Source organism: Ovis aries, chromosome 4, assembly GCF_016772045.2.
Source record: "Ovis aries strain OAR_USU_Benz2616 breed Rambouillet chromosome 4, ARS-UI_Ramb_v3.0, whole genome shotgun sequence".
Classification (NCBI taxonomy): Eukaryota; Metazoa; Chordata; class Mammalia; order Artiodactyla; family Bovidae; genus Ovis; species Ovis aries.
Window position 1 is genome coordinate 58,807,636 of NC_056057.1, and position 16,505 is coordinate 58,824,140.

Consider the following 16,505-nt stretch of genomic DNA (forward strand, 5'->3'; position numbering starts at 1 on the left):
CCCAGATTTTTATAGAATTTTTTTTCTTATTGTTCGACAGAAAGTAGAAATATCACAGTTATACTGCAAAGTTTCCAATGGGAAAACAGAAAATGGTTCACTTTACTAGCACCAACTTAAAAACATAGCTGGTCTTTAGGTACGCCTTAGCTTTATCAGTGAGAAAATGGTGTTTGTTGGTGGTGATTTTGAGACTTGGGCTAGATAGCAATTATATTGGTGATGTTGATTTTAGAAGGAGAGTTTGTCATTTGTTCTTTATATGCATTGGTGTAAAAATTTTTTGTTTTAATTAACAAACTAGTTATGTCATTAAAAAATAAATGGAGCAGCATCCCATCTTCACATTTTGAGAATTTTAATGTATGTGCCCTAAATCCTCTTACTTTTATCCTTCTTCTCCCTCATCTTTCCCTCCTCTGTTTTTCCTTTTTGAATATATTGGAGTAAAAAGAGAAACTCGCTGAAAAATTTTTTCAAACTTAGAAAACTTGTATTATACAATTATTGATATACTTACTGAATTTCCTATACTCCATCAATTTGCTTGGATTTTTTTTTTTCTCCTAAGGAATAGGAAAAGTATACTTGAAAATATCAGTATTTCAAGTTAGGTTTAAAGATTTAAGACTGTTGCTTGGGAAGATGATCTGGAACATTATATTGAGACTGGGATATAATAAGCCTTCAAATAAATACTTTATGATGGATGAATGTATGAATGGATGGATGTTTATAAAGTACGTATAGATAAAACATTGTCCTTCTCTTCTTCAAAATAAAGTAAGCCATATGCAATAAAACTTAATAATTGTAGATACATCTTCATTAAATGATTTCCTGTTGTTAGTGCACACATCATATACATGGTCATACCTAGGAGCTAAGGACCAATTGATACTTAACTATTGCTCATTTCTGTTGCTTTTTCATTTAAAGCTTCTTTTGTAAGGTCTTGTCTAGACTTCCTTTTAGTTTTAAAGGCAACAGAATCTTCCATATATTAAAGCAAAGGTAAGCTGTAATTGAATATTATACAATTTCAGAGGACATTGTTAGTGAAATGTCACCAGGAATGAAAACTGACATCTCAATGAAATGTATTATATCAAGGCTCTTTTAAATGACTTGAATGAATGACTCATACAAGTCTAAAGGCAAACCCTATTAGAGTTTACCATCTATCTACTTTTTCATTTATTCTTCCATTCAGTCTTTCAGTAAGTATTTGCTGAGAGCCTACTGCATCAGTCAATGTGCTTTCATTTCTAGTCATTACATTCCATAAGATTTTTAAGAATTGAAAGATTAAAAATGACTTTTCTTTGACAAAGTGTAATTGACAGTGTACGTAAGGCCTTTTTTGGGGTTGGCAAATTCAGAAGACTTTTAATTTTTTTAATTTAAAAGGCATTTTAAGATGTAATTTTTCTCATAGTATCTTTATTTTTTTTCTGTTGGCTTCCCCATGTCATTTTTGCCTGATATTCAGAATAGCATTGAAACATGTATATTATCATATGTGAAATGGATAGCCAGTCCAGGTTCAATGCATGACACAGGGTGCTCAGGGCTGGTGCACTGGGATGACCCAGAGGAATGGGATGGGGAGGGAAGAGGGAGGGGGGCTCGGATGGGGAACACATGTACACCCATGGTGGATTCATGTCAATGTATGGCAAAACCACTACAATATTGTAAAGTAATTAGCCTCCAATTAAAATTAATTTTAAGAAAAAATTTTTAAAAGTGTTTTATATGTTTTAAATTAAATAATATGTGCAAATTAGACTCTGACCAGCAGAGTAAAAGCTCCCAGTTTTAGCCATTAAAAGAAAGCAATTTTAAGAATTCTCATATCTTAAGGATATTTTTTAATATTTGTGGACACTCATAACTTTAGATTTCTTCAAAATCAAAATAGAAATAGTTTCTAGCTATAATTATATATGGAATTTTTGAGACCAAAGACTATTTTTTCCTTGGTAAAAAGATCTTAATTCTTTAGCTTCTTCTGTTTTTCTACGTTTCTGAAACATTGACCAGACACCTCCTTCTCAGCAGACACTGTTGTAGCCACTACACAGTCAACAATAGATAAGATAAATTGTCTGTTCACCAAGCTCTCAGTTATATTGAAGGAGAAAAGAGCAGAGGATGCTGCACTGTAGAGCTGACGTTGTAACAGTAGTATGTGCACTGCTCTGCAGATGCACAAAGGAGAGGAATTCCTAGGTCTCTCTACCCAGCCCGAGTAACTTGAGTCTTCTGTATTCTTTTATAATGCTTATAAAAACTCAACTGAAGTAGTGGGGAAACACATGGGTAAGGAGATTTAATATCCACTATCTTTCAGGTGAATTTTTACAATCCTAAAGCTTAAGAACAAAGTGTGGCTTCTTCCCCGTACCTCATTATGTGTATTATAGAGACTGCAGAGTCTGAAGAAGCAAAACATTTGGATGCTTAAGTTCAAAAATTGTTAAAGATAGGAGGTTGCTATGGCTACATTAAAGCCCAGTTTTTCCTTTTCTTCTACAGCAAATTGCTAGCTAAGTTCATTTGTGTAAAGAACTTAAATTCTATTCTCCCATTTTCTGACTTTACATTCCTTTGTTGTTAAGACTCAGTCTTTTTTCAATTCTAATTGAAGGTTCTGTATCCCAAAGGTATTGTTGGACTACATCAAATGCATCCCTATAAAAGGTTATTATTTTTTTTTCCTTGAGAAATATTTATTTTCCAGTTTTTCAGAACATAATTGTTCTCTGTCAACATTCAGGGAGTGGATAATGGTGACTATTTAGAGTAGTTTAATGAATACCAACTTAAAATATTTAGACGTTAATAAAAAAATTGATAAATGGGAAGAAAATTTGCTTTGCATTATGAAATATGGGTCAGGTTTACTAGGTGATTGTGTGATTGAGGACAGGGCATCTTACTTTCCTATGCCCCAAGTTATTGATCATTAGAATTTAGAAAATGGTTGTATGATCATTAAGGTTTTTTTTTTTCATATTCTAAGCTTATTGATACTACTCTGAACATGAAAAATATTTTTAAAAATATCTAAAAAATAGCTGTGGGTAAACAGTTTTAATCTTTGTATTTAATTGATCACTTGTTTATAGTCAGTGCTGTAGTTCTATGTCTTAAACACATTAGGATCACTGAATTTTAGTCATTACGGGTTTTTTTTAATGCTATCAGACTGATTACCTGCCGTTATTTCTATTTCATTTTATATTTATATCTAGTCAGTAAATGAAGAATAGAGTTACTTTAGTCATCATATTGAGGTACACTAACCACTGGGTAAGTAAATTGCCTGAATTAGGTCCCTTGATGGAATAAATGAAGCAAAAATGAGTTGCTAGTAACTATTAATATTGGCATATGAACAATATATGCCTTATGATGATTTTTTTTTGCTAATTTGAAGGATATGGATTTTTAATAATATCAAAGTTTCAGCCACCTCAGTAAACTTAGCATCATATTAAATTAGTGTATTTTTGATGTCATAGAAATTTTGAACTAGAGATGGGCATAGAGATCTATTGATTCTCAACCTCGTCTCAGTTATGAAACCCTTTGTTCAAATAATGTCTAACCTAGACTCACAGTATGTCAAACATAGGAAAGAAGATCTATTCTGTGATTAAATGCCAGGTGGATGGTAGAGGAGAGTCAGATTTGTGGAAATATTTAAATGCCACCCAGTCTGTCTTTACATCTGATCCTGAAGAGGCTCCAAAGACTGTGGTTTTCTGAACCATCTATTGCATCCTCTCTTAGAAATGAGGTAATAAAGGTCCTCAGAGGTGAAATGACTCAGGCAAAGTGGTTCATTCTAGAAGGGTGTTGAAAATCTGCAGAGACCTTAGTGGCTCAAGTGGTAAAGAATCCGCTTGCAATGCGGGAGATGTGGGTTCAATCGCTGGGTCAGAAAGATCCCCTGAGAAGGAAATGACAACTCACTCCAGTTTTATTGCTTGAGAAATCCCATGGACAGAGGAGCCTGGTGGGCTAGAGTCCATGGGGTCCACGAGGCCGCAAAAGTCATGACTTAGCAACTAAGCAGTAACAACTATGTTCTTAGACATGACTGAGTGACTAACACTTTGACTTTGACTTAGCCATTCTTTCTAATGCAAATTCCCCCAATGTCATCTCAGTCTAGGGACCTACCACAGTGAGGTCTCTCTTCCTTGGCCTTGAAGTGAAGTAGAAGTCACTCAGTCACTCAGTGTTCGACTCTTTGCAACCCCCATGCTCTGTACAGTCCATGGAATTCTCCAGGCCAGAATACTGGAGTGAGTAGCCTTTCCCTTCTCCAGGGGATCTTCCCAACCCAGGGATTGAAAACCCAGGTCTCCCACATTACAGGTGGATTCTTTACCAACTGAGCCACAAGGGAAGCCCTTGGCCTTGACTGCCTCTTAATTGGCCTTTGTCCTTTCAAGGTGGGAAGAATACCCAAGTGTGTTATGATAGCACCGAGTCTCCAAGGTAATTAGGAGCTGCACAAGGGATGGGGCAAGGAAGAAGGATGTGCTCTGGAGAAGAGTGGCTGTGGTAGGAGCAGTTAGTAACAACACATCAATGGCAAACAAGTCCCATGTAGTACTGGTCTTATGCCTTATGTAAATTGCCACAGGTATTCCTCATGTCATCTCTTCTTGTAAACTCTGACATCATTCTTCATTTTCACATTAAGGCCAAAGAGGTTACATGACTCTTTGGAAAATAAGTTTATTCCTCCTCAGATTCAAGTCCCTTTATTTTGCCTCTAATCCACTGCTAAATTAATTAAACACAGAGGCCATTAACTGATAGGACTCTAATTTTGCAGTGGCCTTTGTAAGCAAACCCAAATCTAAGCCTGTAAATGCTTCACGGTTACAAAATCAAACTGCTAAGGACAGCAAGGAAAATAGCTAAGCAGACTTTAAGCTACAGCCAATCATCCCTTTCTTTGCTTCTACATTTTCTCTCTTAAAGCCTCTTTCTGAGTTCCTGCCAATGGGGCCTCCTAACCACTTCCAGTTTGACTCTACTCTATTCAAATTGATTTTTGCTCAAATAAAGTCTTAAAATCTCAATATTCCTCAGTTAATCTTATCCTACCACTGAACCCTCATCTATGGAATTCTCCAGGCAAGAATACTGGAGGGATTAGCCATTCCCTTCTCCAAGGGGTGGGTCTTCACAACCCAGAGATCAAACCTGGGTCCCCTATATTGCAGGCAGATTCTTTATCATTTGAGATACCAGGGAAGACCACTGAACTCTACTTCGCCCCAAATGTTTACTGATATATACCACTCATCTTAGTAACTATTCAGAAATTTATTTCCTACAACTGGATGAGCACACTGACTTTTGTTGTTGTTTATTTCTCCTTCTTTGATAGAAAAGTTTTGCTCAGATGAAATATAGAAGGCAGTTGAGTGGTACAGAAGGGGAACTAGAATATGCAAAACTTATTTTCTAAGCCTAATTTTGCTGTGTGGTTCAGATAAATCATATTACTCTCTGAGTCTTAGTTTCCCACAAAATGTGGATTTTGGACATTTTCATTATTATTTCCAAATTGATAATGTTCTGGGAATATCACTTAAAGGTTTCTTATAGAGTTACTGTTATAAAGAAGTTCCCTTTATAGAGCAAAATTATTTTTGTTATTGTATAGGACTTATGCACGAAAATGCATATGATGAATCCCATATATTTAATTGGTACTATCTTTGAGGATGATTTCCTTAGATTCTTATATTTTGAGAATCTCAAATCATCTATTTTCAAACTGGCTAAAATTCTCTTTTGAATAATGATAGGAAATAGCTGTAGCTAAAAAGTAGGGGAAAAAAGAGATTTGATATCGTTTTGTGTCCTTGTCATATCCTGGACCTTCTGTTTAAACAGAGAATATTAGTGCAACTCTTAAAGCAAGTCATGTACTATTTTCATACCTCATGAAACTAGGCTCAGCTGACTCCTTTAGATTTAAATGTAATCCTTGCAATGAATTTCTTTTAGAGAAACCAGGAACAACTTAAATAGCACAAGTCTTTTTTTTTCCCCCTAAATCTTAAAATATGCTTTGGGCAGACTTTGAGAGTCTTTGGACTTTTTATCTTGTGTCTTCTGTCTTCTGCTCTTTTCAGAATTTGGGGGTTGTGCTATGTGGGGAAATCCATAGGGATAAAGTGAAAAAAGGATCAAGATAGTTTTCTTTAAAAAATAATTCCAAACATGGCACCCCAAAACAGCAGATCTGTGGAAGCTTGTTATAGCATAGCCAGAATCAGGAAGGATAATTCATAGTACAGAAATTCCTTATTTGTAATATTCTTTTAGAGAGTGAGGCATGCCATCTGAGTCTCAGGAAGGTTTCATATTGGTGTAGTGATTTCTGTATATTTATAAATAATAGCTTGTTGTGATACTGTCATTTCTCATCTTGAAAAGGATTCTGATTTGTATTTATTTTTAATTGTAGTTTTTGCTCAACTGAGCACTTCATTAATAGCATTATGTGTGAGGTTGATTTTTGTATGTAATTAGCAAAACAAACGATATTTCTAAGCCAGAACTTGTTCTGTTTGTTTATGCTTCTGTTTCTTCTATGAGAATAACTCTATGTATTCAGTTCAGTCTCTCAGTCGTGTCTGACTCTTCACGACCCCATGAATAGCAGCACACCAGGCCTCCCTGTCCATCACCAACTCCCAGAGTTCACTCAAACTCATGTCCATCGAGTTGGTGATGCCATCCAGCCATCTCATCCTCTGTCGTCCCCTTTTCCTCCTGCCCCCAATCCCTCTCAGCATCAGAGTCTTTTCCAATGAGTCAACTCTTCCCATGAGGTGGCCAAAGTATTGGAGTTTCAGCTTCAGCATCATTCCTTCCAAAGAACACCCAGGACTGATCTTTAGGATGGACTGGTTGGATCTCCTTGCAGTCCAAGGGACTCTCAAGAGTCTTCTCCAACACCACAGTTCAAAAGCATCAATTCTTCGGCGCTCAGCTTTCTTCACAGTCCAACTCTCACATCCATACATGACTACTGGAAAAAACCATAGCCTTGACTAGACGGACCTTTGCTGGCAAAGTAATGTCTCTGCTTTTGAATATGTTATCTAGGTTGGTCATAACTTTCCTTCCAAGGAGTAAGCATCTTTTGATTTTATGGCTGCAATCACCATCTGCAGTGATTTTGGAGCCCCCAAAAGATGTCCTTTTCCAAAAAGATGTCCTTTTCATTGTAGGGGACTGGAATGCAAAAGTAGGAATTGAAGAAACCCCTGGAGTAACAGGCAAATTTGGCCTTGGATACGGAATGAAACAGGGCAAAGGCTAATAGAGTTTTTCCAAGAGAACTCACTTCCAACAACACAAGAGAAGACTCTACACATGGACATCACCAGATGGTCAACACCGAAGTCAGATTGATTATATTCTTTGCAGCCAAAGATGGAGAAGCTCTATACAGTCAGCAAAACAAGACCAGGAGCTGACTGTGGCTCAGATCATGAACTCCTTATTGCCAAATTCAGACTTAAATTGAAGAAAGTAGGGAAAAACCACTAGAGCATTCAGGTATGATCTAAATCAAATCCCTTACGGTTATACAGTTAAATTGAGAAATAGATTTAAGGGACTAGATCTGATAGATAGAGTGCCTGATGAACTATGGAATGAGGTTCGTGACATTGTACAGGAGACAGGGATCAAGACCATCCCCATGGAAAAGAAATGCAAAAAAGCAAAATGGCTGTCTGGGGAGGCCTTACAAATAGCTGTGAGAAGAAGAGATGTGAAAAGCAAAGGAGAAAAGGAAAGATATAAGCATCTGAATGCAGAGTTCCAAAGAATAGCAAGGAGAGATAAGAAAGCCTTCCTCAGTGATCAATGCAAAGAAATAGAGAAAAACAACAGAATGGGAAAGACTAGAGATCTCTTCAAGAAAATTAGAGATACCAAGGGAACATTTCATGCAAAGATGGGCTCGATAAAGGACAGAAATGGTATGGACCTAACAGAAGCAGAAGATATTAAGAAGAGGTGGCAAGAATACACAGAACTGTACAAAAAAGATCATCACGACCCAGATAACCATGATGATGTGATCACTAATCTAGAGCCTGACATCCTGGAATGTGAAGTCAGGTGGGCTTCAGAAAGCATCACTCCATGTATTAGGGAACTCTATAACATAACAGTACTTCATTCAGTACTGTATAAGTACCAATGGAATTTGATTGCCTAATTGGGTTCTTTAACTTCCTTTTTATCATTCCCTTGTTAATTTAGCATTTGTATAGTCTCAAGTTTAGGTGTCTGTGAGGAAAAGTGCTCATTTATGCATTATCCTTAACATTCACTCATTTCAAGCATCTTATTTTCCAAATATGGAAAACTAAATAATGGAAATTTTGCTTCAGGTTATAATTAAACTATACATCTCTCTTTGGGTGATTAATAGTAGTTTAGCAGCCAGGTATTGTGAAAGCAAGGAGATTTCCCAAATTGGGAGAAGAGCTCACAACCTTTAGTGACTTGATTTCTAAAATGAGAAGGTCCTCCATGCTCTACAGTTAAATAATTTTTGTAATAATCTTAAATAAGGTCAAAACTGTTTGACTATATTTCCTGAAAAAACATCATATATTACTAACAGGTACTGACAAAAATTACATGAAGATTTCATGATATTTTCAATATTTTCAATATATTCAATATGTGGATGAGGTTTATCCACATATTTATTTGTATGTCAAACTATGGCATATAGATAGGGTGGGACTTTTTCTAGAATCAGAGGTAGTCCATAAAGGGATTCTTAGAGCCTGAACAATTCATAGGAATTTTGGAGATTTTTTTTTTTTACTTTTATGTCAGTGTGTAAAAAATAATTGTTCTCTTTGCAAACTGTGTGTGTATAGGCACATGTGTGAGATCCTTTCGCTCAGAAAATTCCCAATGTGACTGACAAAACTTAGGTACTAAGGTTTCCCATTTTGTTCTAGTTTTTATTCTTATCAGTAGATGTTTTGGGTGATTGATTTAGTTAGGCATCAATTTATATTTGAAAATTTTCTCATGGGTGGAGACGACAAGTCTGCCTAAATAAGCTTTCCTTTTTCCTTTGATGCTTTTGTTGTCTGAAAGCTTGTTCTTATTGTCCAGTTCCAGCTTATTTGAGAAGCTAGGGTGTGGGATGATTTGTAAATGATGCCATCCTTTTGTCTTCTGAGGAATTCCCAGCCGCATTTAGAGACAGCCTCTCTAGCAAACTCCTCTGAGTGTATGACATGAGAAATACTTAGGTGGTGCATTGTACTACAATGGTTTGGAAAAGGTTTCATGTAGACCTACTTTCAGTTTCCCTCCATTTCAGATAAAAATATATGGGGTAGTTTTCCAGGCAATTCAAACAATTTTTAAATATTTTCTTCTTCATTAGAAGCCAGTCATATATCCTAAACTAAGTCTTCGAAGTTTCCATTAGTGAGTCATCTGAGGACTGTCCACCTCCCTGGTGTAGTTAAAGGAAATAGAGTGATTCCAGCTTGAGCTGATTCTTTGGACCAGGTGCATGCATGCGGCCTGGTGCTTTCTGATCACAAGCACTGCTCTCCCTAGGGTCTTATACACAGGAGGACATGATAGGCATATAAACCACCCCCACCAAAAAAAAAAAAAAAAGGAAAAAAGTTTATTATGTATTGATTGCCACAAGTACAAGTAAATGCTTTCATACTGATCTCAGGAGGGTGTTTGAAGCAGAGACATACCATAAAGGATGACAGGTAGAAGATTTACATCATGTTTGTGTTCTTTCATTAGCTCACTTTGGCAGAACAGAAAGTCATCGGTTTGTGAAGAAGATAAGGAAGGCTCTGAACAAGAGTCCAATGAGGTACTGTAGACGGACAATAAAGAATGGTTCAGTGGCAATATTATTACAGAAAACTGAAAACTGCATTTCAGAAAGGGATGTTCCTCTGACGAGAATTCAGAGTGCAGGGTCTCTGAGTAGTTCAGCTTCTGTTCTGCATATAATTATTAAAAAAAAAAATGTTTTCATTGCTATTAAACAAAGCAGCATGAATATCAGTGTTTTGTGTTTTTGCTACGAATTGTGAAAATAAAACAAGTTTTGAAAGGAATTGACACAAAATGGGCTCCTGTGGTCAAACAGTTTCTTCAAGTGCAGTGAACGAGGGGTTGAATCATAGCACCACATTTCAGGTGTGCTGTGAGTCAGTGCTTGCCTGCCACTGAGGTTAGTGATGAATGATGCTCTGTTACTGCATCTGGGGGAGCTGGTAATACAGATAGGGTCTGTATTATTAGTTCCTTATAATGAACATGGAATTGCTTGTCCATTTTCATTTGAAAAGAGTATCTGATTTCCCTCATGCTCTGTGATTTTCCCCTCATACTCTTGTCAGACTGCTTAAGACAGCAGTGCTCTCCTTGAGCCCGGGGGCTACAAGAAAGATGTTAGAACAATAATACAAAGTCAATTGAAAGCTTGAGGAGACTTTTCTGAATTATGCTTTTGAGTTTTAAAAGTATCCATCCACACAAGGAACAGGGGTAGTTTTCACGCCTGTGTGCATCTTCGTGCATCTTTCAGTAAGAAGAAGCTTGTTACTGACAGGTCATGGGCTCCTTCTCTAACACTTGTGTTGACAGATGATCACTGTGAGATGATCTGGTGGGACCTTGAGAAAATCTGAAGGGGCAGACAAGGCTCGTTTTAATGCAACCAAAGTCAATGAGGCTTTATAATCTACCTCATGTGTAGAAATAGAAAGTGCCATATGCACCTTAAAGCTTTGAATTTTCTTCCTGTCACTTAACTTATAGCCACTGAACTTTTGAGGAGCCTCCCAATCGCTCTTTGTTTGGAATTAATTTTGTGGGACTACCTTCAGTAAACAATCTTGCAAAACTTGGTTGCCTAAAACCTCCTTGAATTCGTTTAAAATTATTATTGACAAAGGGGACACAATTTGATTATATTCTACCTGCTCATAATAGACTTTATGATGAATTCTACTTGAATGGCTCAGATGGTAAAGCATCTGCCTGCAATGTGGGAGACCTGGGTTGGATCCCTGGGTCAGGAAGATCCCCTGGAGGAGGAAATGGCAATCCACTCTAGTACTCTTGCCTGGAAAATTCCATTGATGGAGGAGCCTGGTAAGCTAGAGTCCATGGGATTGCAAAGAGTTGGACACAACTGAGTGATTTCACTGTTTGCTACCTAGTAATATTCAACGACTATACCATATAAGGACTAGACTACATTTGGGTAGTAAACATTTGGGGGATATGAGATGCCCAAAAACAGTGACATAAAAATAGAATTTGTGTTGCCTTTAAGTGGGGAGTAGAAAGGGTCAAAGTTAATGGAGGAAGTAAAAAAGAGCAAATGGCCATTTCTTTGAAAGGGAAAGTAGTACAACTTGTAATGCTTGCAAATTTTAACTGTATGTTAACAGGCAGCATAGGCTCTTGCTAACATGACTTCTTTTTACAACAATTACCTCGAGAAGAGCTTGGGCAGTATGCCAACTTAGCATATTTTTTTTGAGGTTCCACTTTAGCTGGAGATCTTGTCATGGAAATGATTCTAAATCTTAATTGAGAGAAAGGGTTCTTTCAAAACAAAGTTGTAAATTTTTCTCCACTTTACACTTAAAAGCCTGGTATTCATCTCATATGTGGATTAGGTAAACTAGATAACAAATCTCATGTTTGGGAGAATTTTTTAGTAATAAACTCTCCACAGAAAACACAGGAATACATTTCAAACTATCACTTTAGGCTTGGAAAAGCAAATAGTTTTATATCATTTACAATAGCTTCACAGGGTAGAATTTAATGTTTTTATATATTTTTGATACTGGATTTGAGTTAGGAGAAGAACAATTTCCCTTCACACATTTGGGTGATTCAGAACCTTTTAAATCTGATCTGGGACACTGACTAAAATTTACTATTCCCTTGTGCCCGAACTCAGATAGTAAAAAGCCTGCCTGCAATGTGTGAGACCTGGGTCCGGAGGATCCCTTAGAGAAGGAAATAGCAACCCACTCCAGACAGAGCAGCGAGATGGGCTATGTTCCATGGGGTGACAAAGTGTTGGATACAACTGAGCAACTAACACTTTGTGCCCCCAAAAAATTATTTTGTGAAGTCAAGTTAATTTCCCATTACTTTGTATTGCAGGAATATTTCACATTGTTAAGTCAAGAATTATTCAATATTAATTTGATGTTAAGGAGAAACTTTCCTTGAAGCTTAATTTTTTTTTGTATTGTTTGTATACTTACATTTTTCATATCATGCTTACATTTGAGATGTTTTCATAAGTATAGCCATGTAATAAAGTTTGCCTTAAGCCAGTAGGCAATTGGAATTTAAGATCTAAATTTCAAATAGGCTTATTTTTATGTGTGTGAATTCTTAAAATTGTAATATATAATGCGATTTAGTAAGCTATATCTTTTCCATTACTCCTGGTGTTGTGTAGGTTTTCTTGGAAGGTATAGTTTTGTTTCAGTGAGTGAAAATCATCCTCAGTGTATGAGAAGAATAATTAAACTGTGTCAGGATGATGAAAAATATGGAGTTAGAGATCATAAAGTTTCCTAAAGGTCTTGGTCATCTCCATGAAGATTTTGTTTTCTATCATATAACAGTAGGAACAAATAACTAAAACAATGGAAGTAGTAGGAGTCATACCATGCTAAATTCAGTTTCATATACATATATATACATATGTATATCCCAGAATAATCCCATTAGCATGTGTTGTTATACCTGCTGAAGAGGTAATGAAATGAGGTTCAGAGAGACTTAGTGAGTTGGTGTAAGCAAAAGGGCTGGTTAAGTTACGGCTCCTGAGCTTGATCTCGGATCCCTGACTTCATCATCAGTCATCTTTCTGTTAGGCTGTGCTGTATAAAGCTTTGTGTTGTAGATACACACGTACTTGATTGGCCCCTTGGTTAGTTGTTAATGAAATACTTTCTAGTCTATACCACTGTCTTACTCACTTCCTCAGCATACACAAAACTGAATATTCCTTTTTGTACAATAAAATTAAAGGATATGTGTGTGTGTTAGTCACTCAGTTGTGTCCAACTCTTTGCACCCCGTGGACTGTAGCCCACCAGGCTCCATCCATGGAATTCTCGAGGCAAGAACACTGGAGTGGGTTGTCATTCCCTTCTCCAGGGGATCTCCCCACTCCAGGGATTGAACCCAGGTGTCCTGAATTGCAGGCAGATTCTTTACTGTCTGAGCACCTTTTGTATAATAAAATTAAATGACAGTCCTTTTTAAAACTTATGAAGGAGAAGTTAATGGCTCATTACGTAGTTGGCAATGAACACGTTATATTGTACTGAAATTATTTTAGGCATTTAGACATTTGTTCTTTAATTTGGCTTTTAATTGTCCCATTTGGTGATACCTTGTTTATAGACCACCTTAACAAAGTACTGCTTCAAATAATTTTCCCTGTTTTGTTTTCTTTATATAGCATTCACGACTACTAGAAACTATTTACTTTTTGTTTATTGCCTGTTTCCCACCACTTCCAACTAGAAAGTTAGCTTTATTAAAGCAGTTCCTGTTTTGTTCAAGGCTATTCCTCTAATGTCTTGCTAGAATAGTGCCTAGCTAGTTAAGAAATTACCAAAAGAAAGAATGAATGAATGAATGAATGAATGAATATCAGTTGATTTAAATTGTAAATTCCCAACATAGCATTATAAAACATATTTACTGTATAAGATACTCATTTGTGACCTTGCTTTTCCTGATGAATGCTGGGTTCCTGACAACAGCTTCTATGAATGGAGTATTGAGTGATAACATAAAATTGGCAAACTGAGAAATAAATATGTATGTGTTTGTAATTTGGGCAACTATGGAAAGTGTTCTCTGGTGGCTCAGATGGTAGAGAATCTGCCTGCAATGCAGGAGACTGGGGTTTGATCCCTGGGTAGGGGAGGTATCCTGGAGAAGGGAATGGCTACCCTTTCCAGTATTCTTGCCTGCAGAATTCCATGGACAAAGGAGCCTAGGGGGCTATAGTCCATGGGATGACAAAAAGTTGGACATGACTGAACAACTGACACTTTCAAGGAAACTGTAGCAAAAGTCACTTATAAATAGTAGCAGGTGTAAAAGTATAGTTAATACAGATTGCTTCAATCTAATCAGTGCCTCTAATCCAGTCTTCACCATCATAATAGTATGTTGAATAAATCTGTCCAGAGAGAATTAATGACGGTAGTGTTTTATGAACATACCTTTTCACTTAAGACTTATTTTTTCCAGTTGATTTTTATAGGTCAAGTCTATAGTAGTAGTATAGTATAGTGAGGATGTAAGGTAGATATATTATTTTCTGAAATTTTGTGGCATTTCTAGTGAAGAATGTAGAAAGCTATGTGAATTTGGTCATAATATGTTCTTAATATCTGGAGTTGTCACAGACTTTAAAAAATATAAAATGCTATAATGGCAATAAAAAGGATATTAATAAACATTAAGATGGTATTGAGAACCCATACAAAACTGGTTTGAAGGGGCTGGCACACCTTACTCATGGCCAACTGATAATGATCAAATGGGAAGTGGTCATTATATCAACAATCTGATAAGCTGGCATTTTTAGTGAAGTAAAGAATTTGAGCTGGAATAATGTTACTTACAGAAAATAATGTATTTCCCTAAATACTCTGAGGCATAAAAACACCCTTGTTGTAAAGATTCATATACACACAGAGAAAAATATTGATACAAACCATAACAATATCTGCTGTTAGTCAAGACTGGGCAAAGATTATCAGTACCGATTTTTCAGCAGAAGTACACAGAATCCATGCAGTGCATGTTAAAATGAGTAAAATTTACTTAAATGTCAACTCTGTATTACTAGATTCTATAATATATATATATAATATATATATATTACTCTATATTATAACTCAGAGCTTTGAAATGGACAGCGAGTGTTGCAAATAAATCTTTGAAAGTTCATTATTATCCAACATTAATCCAAAATTATTGCTCACTATATCTGAAATAACAAATCTATGGCTTTGACATTTAATCAGAGCATGAACACATTTATTGAATCTCATATTTGAGATGATTATTTCAGTAGAGCCCCAATTAAAAGCATGTGGGTTTTAAAAATTCCTTTCAAATAAAGTAAAATGCACAATGCTTGTTTTACTTTGACAGATTCGTTTTATTCTTTGCTTCATGTTCAGTTGCTTTTTCTTAAACATGCTTATTCTGAGTTTTTAATGAACAGAAATGGCTGTAATGTAAGCATACAAAGAACAAACCAAGAACTGCTTTGTGTGTAACAAAGGACCTAGAAGGTTGAAACTGCCTATATTCCCCTGTGACTGTTCAGTTGAATATCAACTGTTTACAATAGAATGTGAAAGGAAGTTTCTATCTGCTCTGGGGTTGGTATTATAACGTAAGGTGTTACAGTATGTTTTATATGCTTACATAATTTAAATTATTAGACTTTAAATAAAGACTCCTTAATCTGAGTCCAAGAAGAAAGGAAGGAAGAGAAGGAGAGAAGGACAAAAGAGAGAAAGAGGAAGGAAAGATGGGAGAGAAGCTGGGTCTCTGCCACTCTCCTTTTTCACTTTCTAGTGAGAGAAACTCTAAGTATTGTCTATTCATGAGCTTCTGCAGCTCACACTGCAGCTTAACTGTCTCCTCTCCGATTTAATAGAAAATTTGATTGTTTTTCTAGGATTTACATCCAGAGTAATTGTTTTTGCATTTTAATATAGTAAGAAGTAGACTGAATAAATGCATAACATATTAGAAATGCTATTAAGCAAATGATTCTATGTGGTACTGTTGAATAAATGTTCTCCTTTTCTCTTATGAACAAAACACAAATTTCTCCAATTATTTTTAAATTGATTGTTCTCTATTGTTGCTGAAGGAAAAGTGAAAAAAAATCTGTGAGTTCACTTCATTTAATCTTCTGTATGAATAACTAGAGCAATAGAAGACACATCTATACAGTCAGGAACTTTTGCCTCCAAGACCTGGAAGGCCGGGATACATAGTGTTTTCACACACTGAAACTTTAGTCCTGTTATCTTATTGTTTATATTATAAATCACTGCTATCTTGTAGCAGCCATACCTCACCAATCCTTGCCCTATTTTAAGTCCCTGCCTTAAAATAATCAGCCCATAACTTGAGACTTGGGTGGTGAGAAACCTCAAAGAGGGTTTTCATATGGCAGTTCATGGTAGTGATAGAGGACATATCTGTTTTGTTTTGTTTATTTGCTTTTTAAGTGGGCCATTTTTCTAAAAGAGCATTCTGAAAATCAGTGAACTTTCAGAAACTTAGATTGTTCTGAGGCTGATAGTTCAGCTTTATTGTTTGTTTTTGTTTGTTTGTTTGTTTTTTTAAAG

General features: G+C 36.1%; 2 protein-coding genes across 7 annotated transcripts in view; one reads left to right on the forward strand and one right to left on the reverse strand.

Moving 5' to 3' along the window:
- IMMP2L (inner mitochondrial membrane peptidase subunit 2) overlaps positions 1–16,505 on the forward strand; it is a 958,934-nt gene that overhangs the window by 454,925 nt on the left and 487,504 nt on the right. For 2 of the 6 annotated variants that reach the window (XM_060414761.1, XM_042248579.2), the window contains exon 5: positions 9,859–9,931. The exons of the other annotated variants lie outside the window; for them this stretch is intronic. In XM_060414761.1, the coding sequence (XP_060270744.1) occupies positions 9,859–9,931 (73 nt within the window). The remainder of the gene's footprint in view (positions 1–9,858; positions 9,932–16,505) is intronic. 6 annotated transcript variants of the gene reach the window in all.
- The window catches only part of LRRN3 (leucine rich repeat neuronal 3), a 39,942-nt gene that overhangs the window by 7,347 nt on the left and 16,090 nt on the right, over positions 1–16,505 (reverse strand). The gene's annotated exons all lie outside the window — the stretch shown is intronic.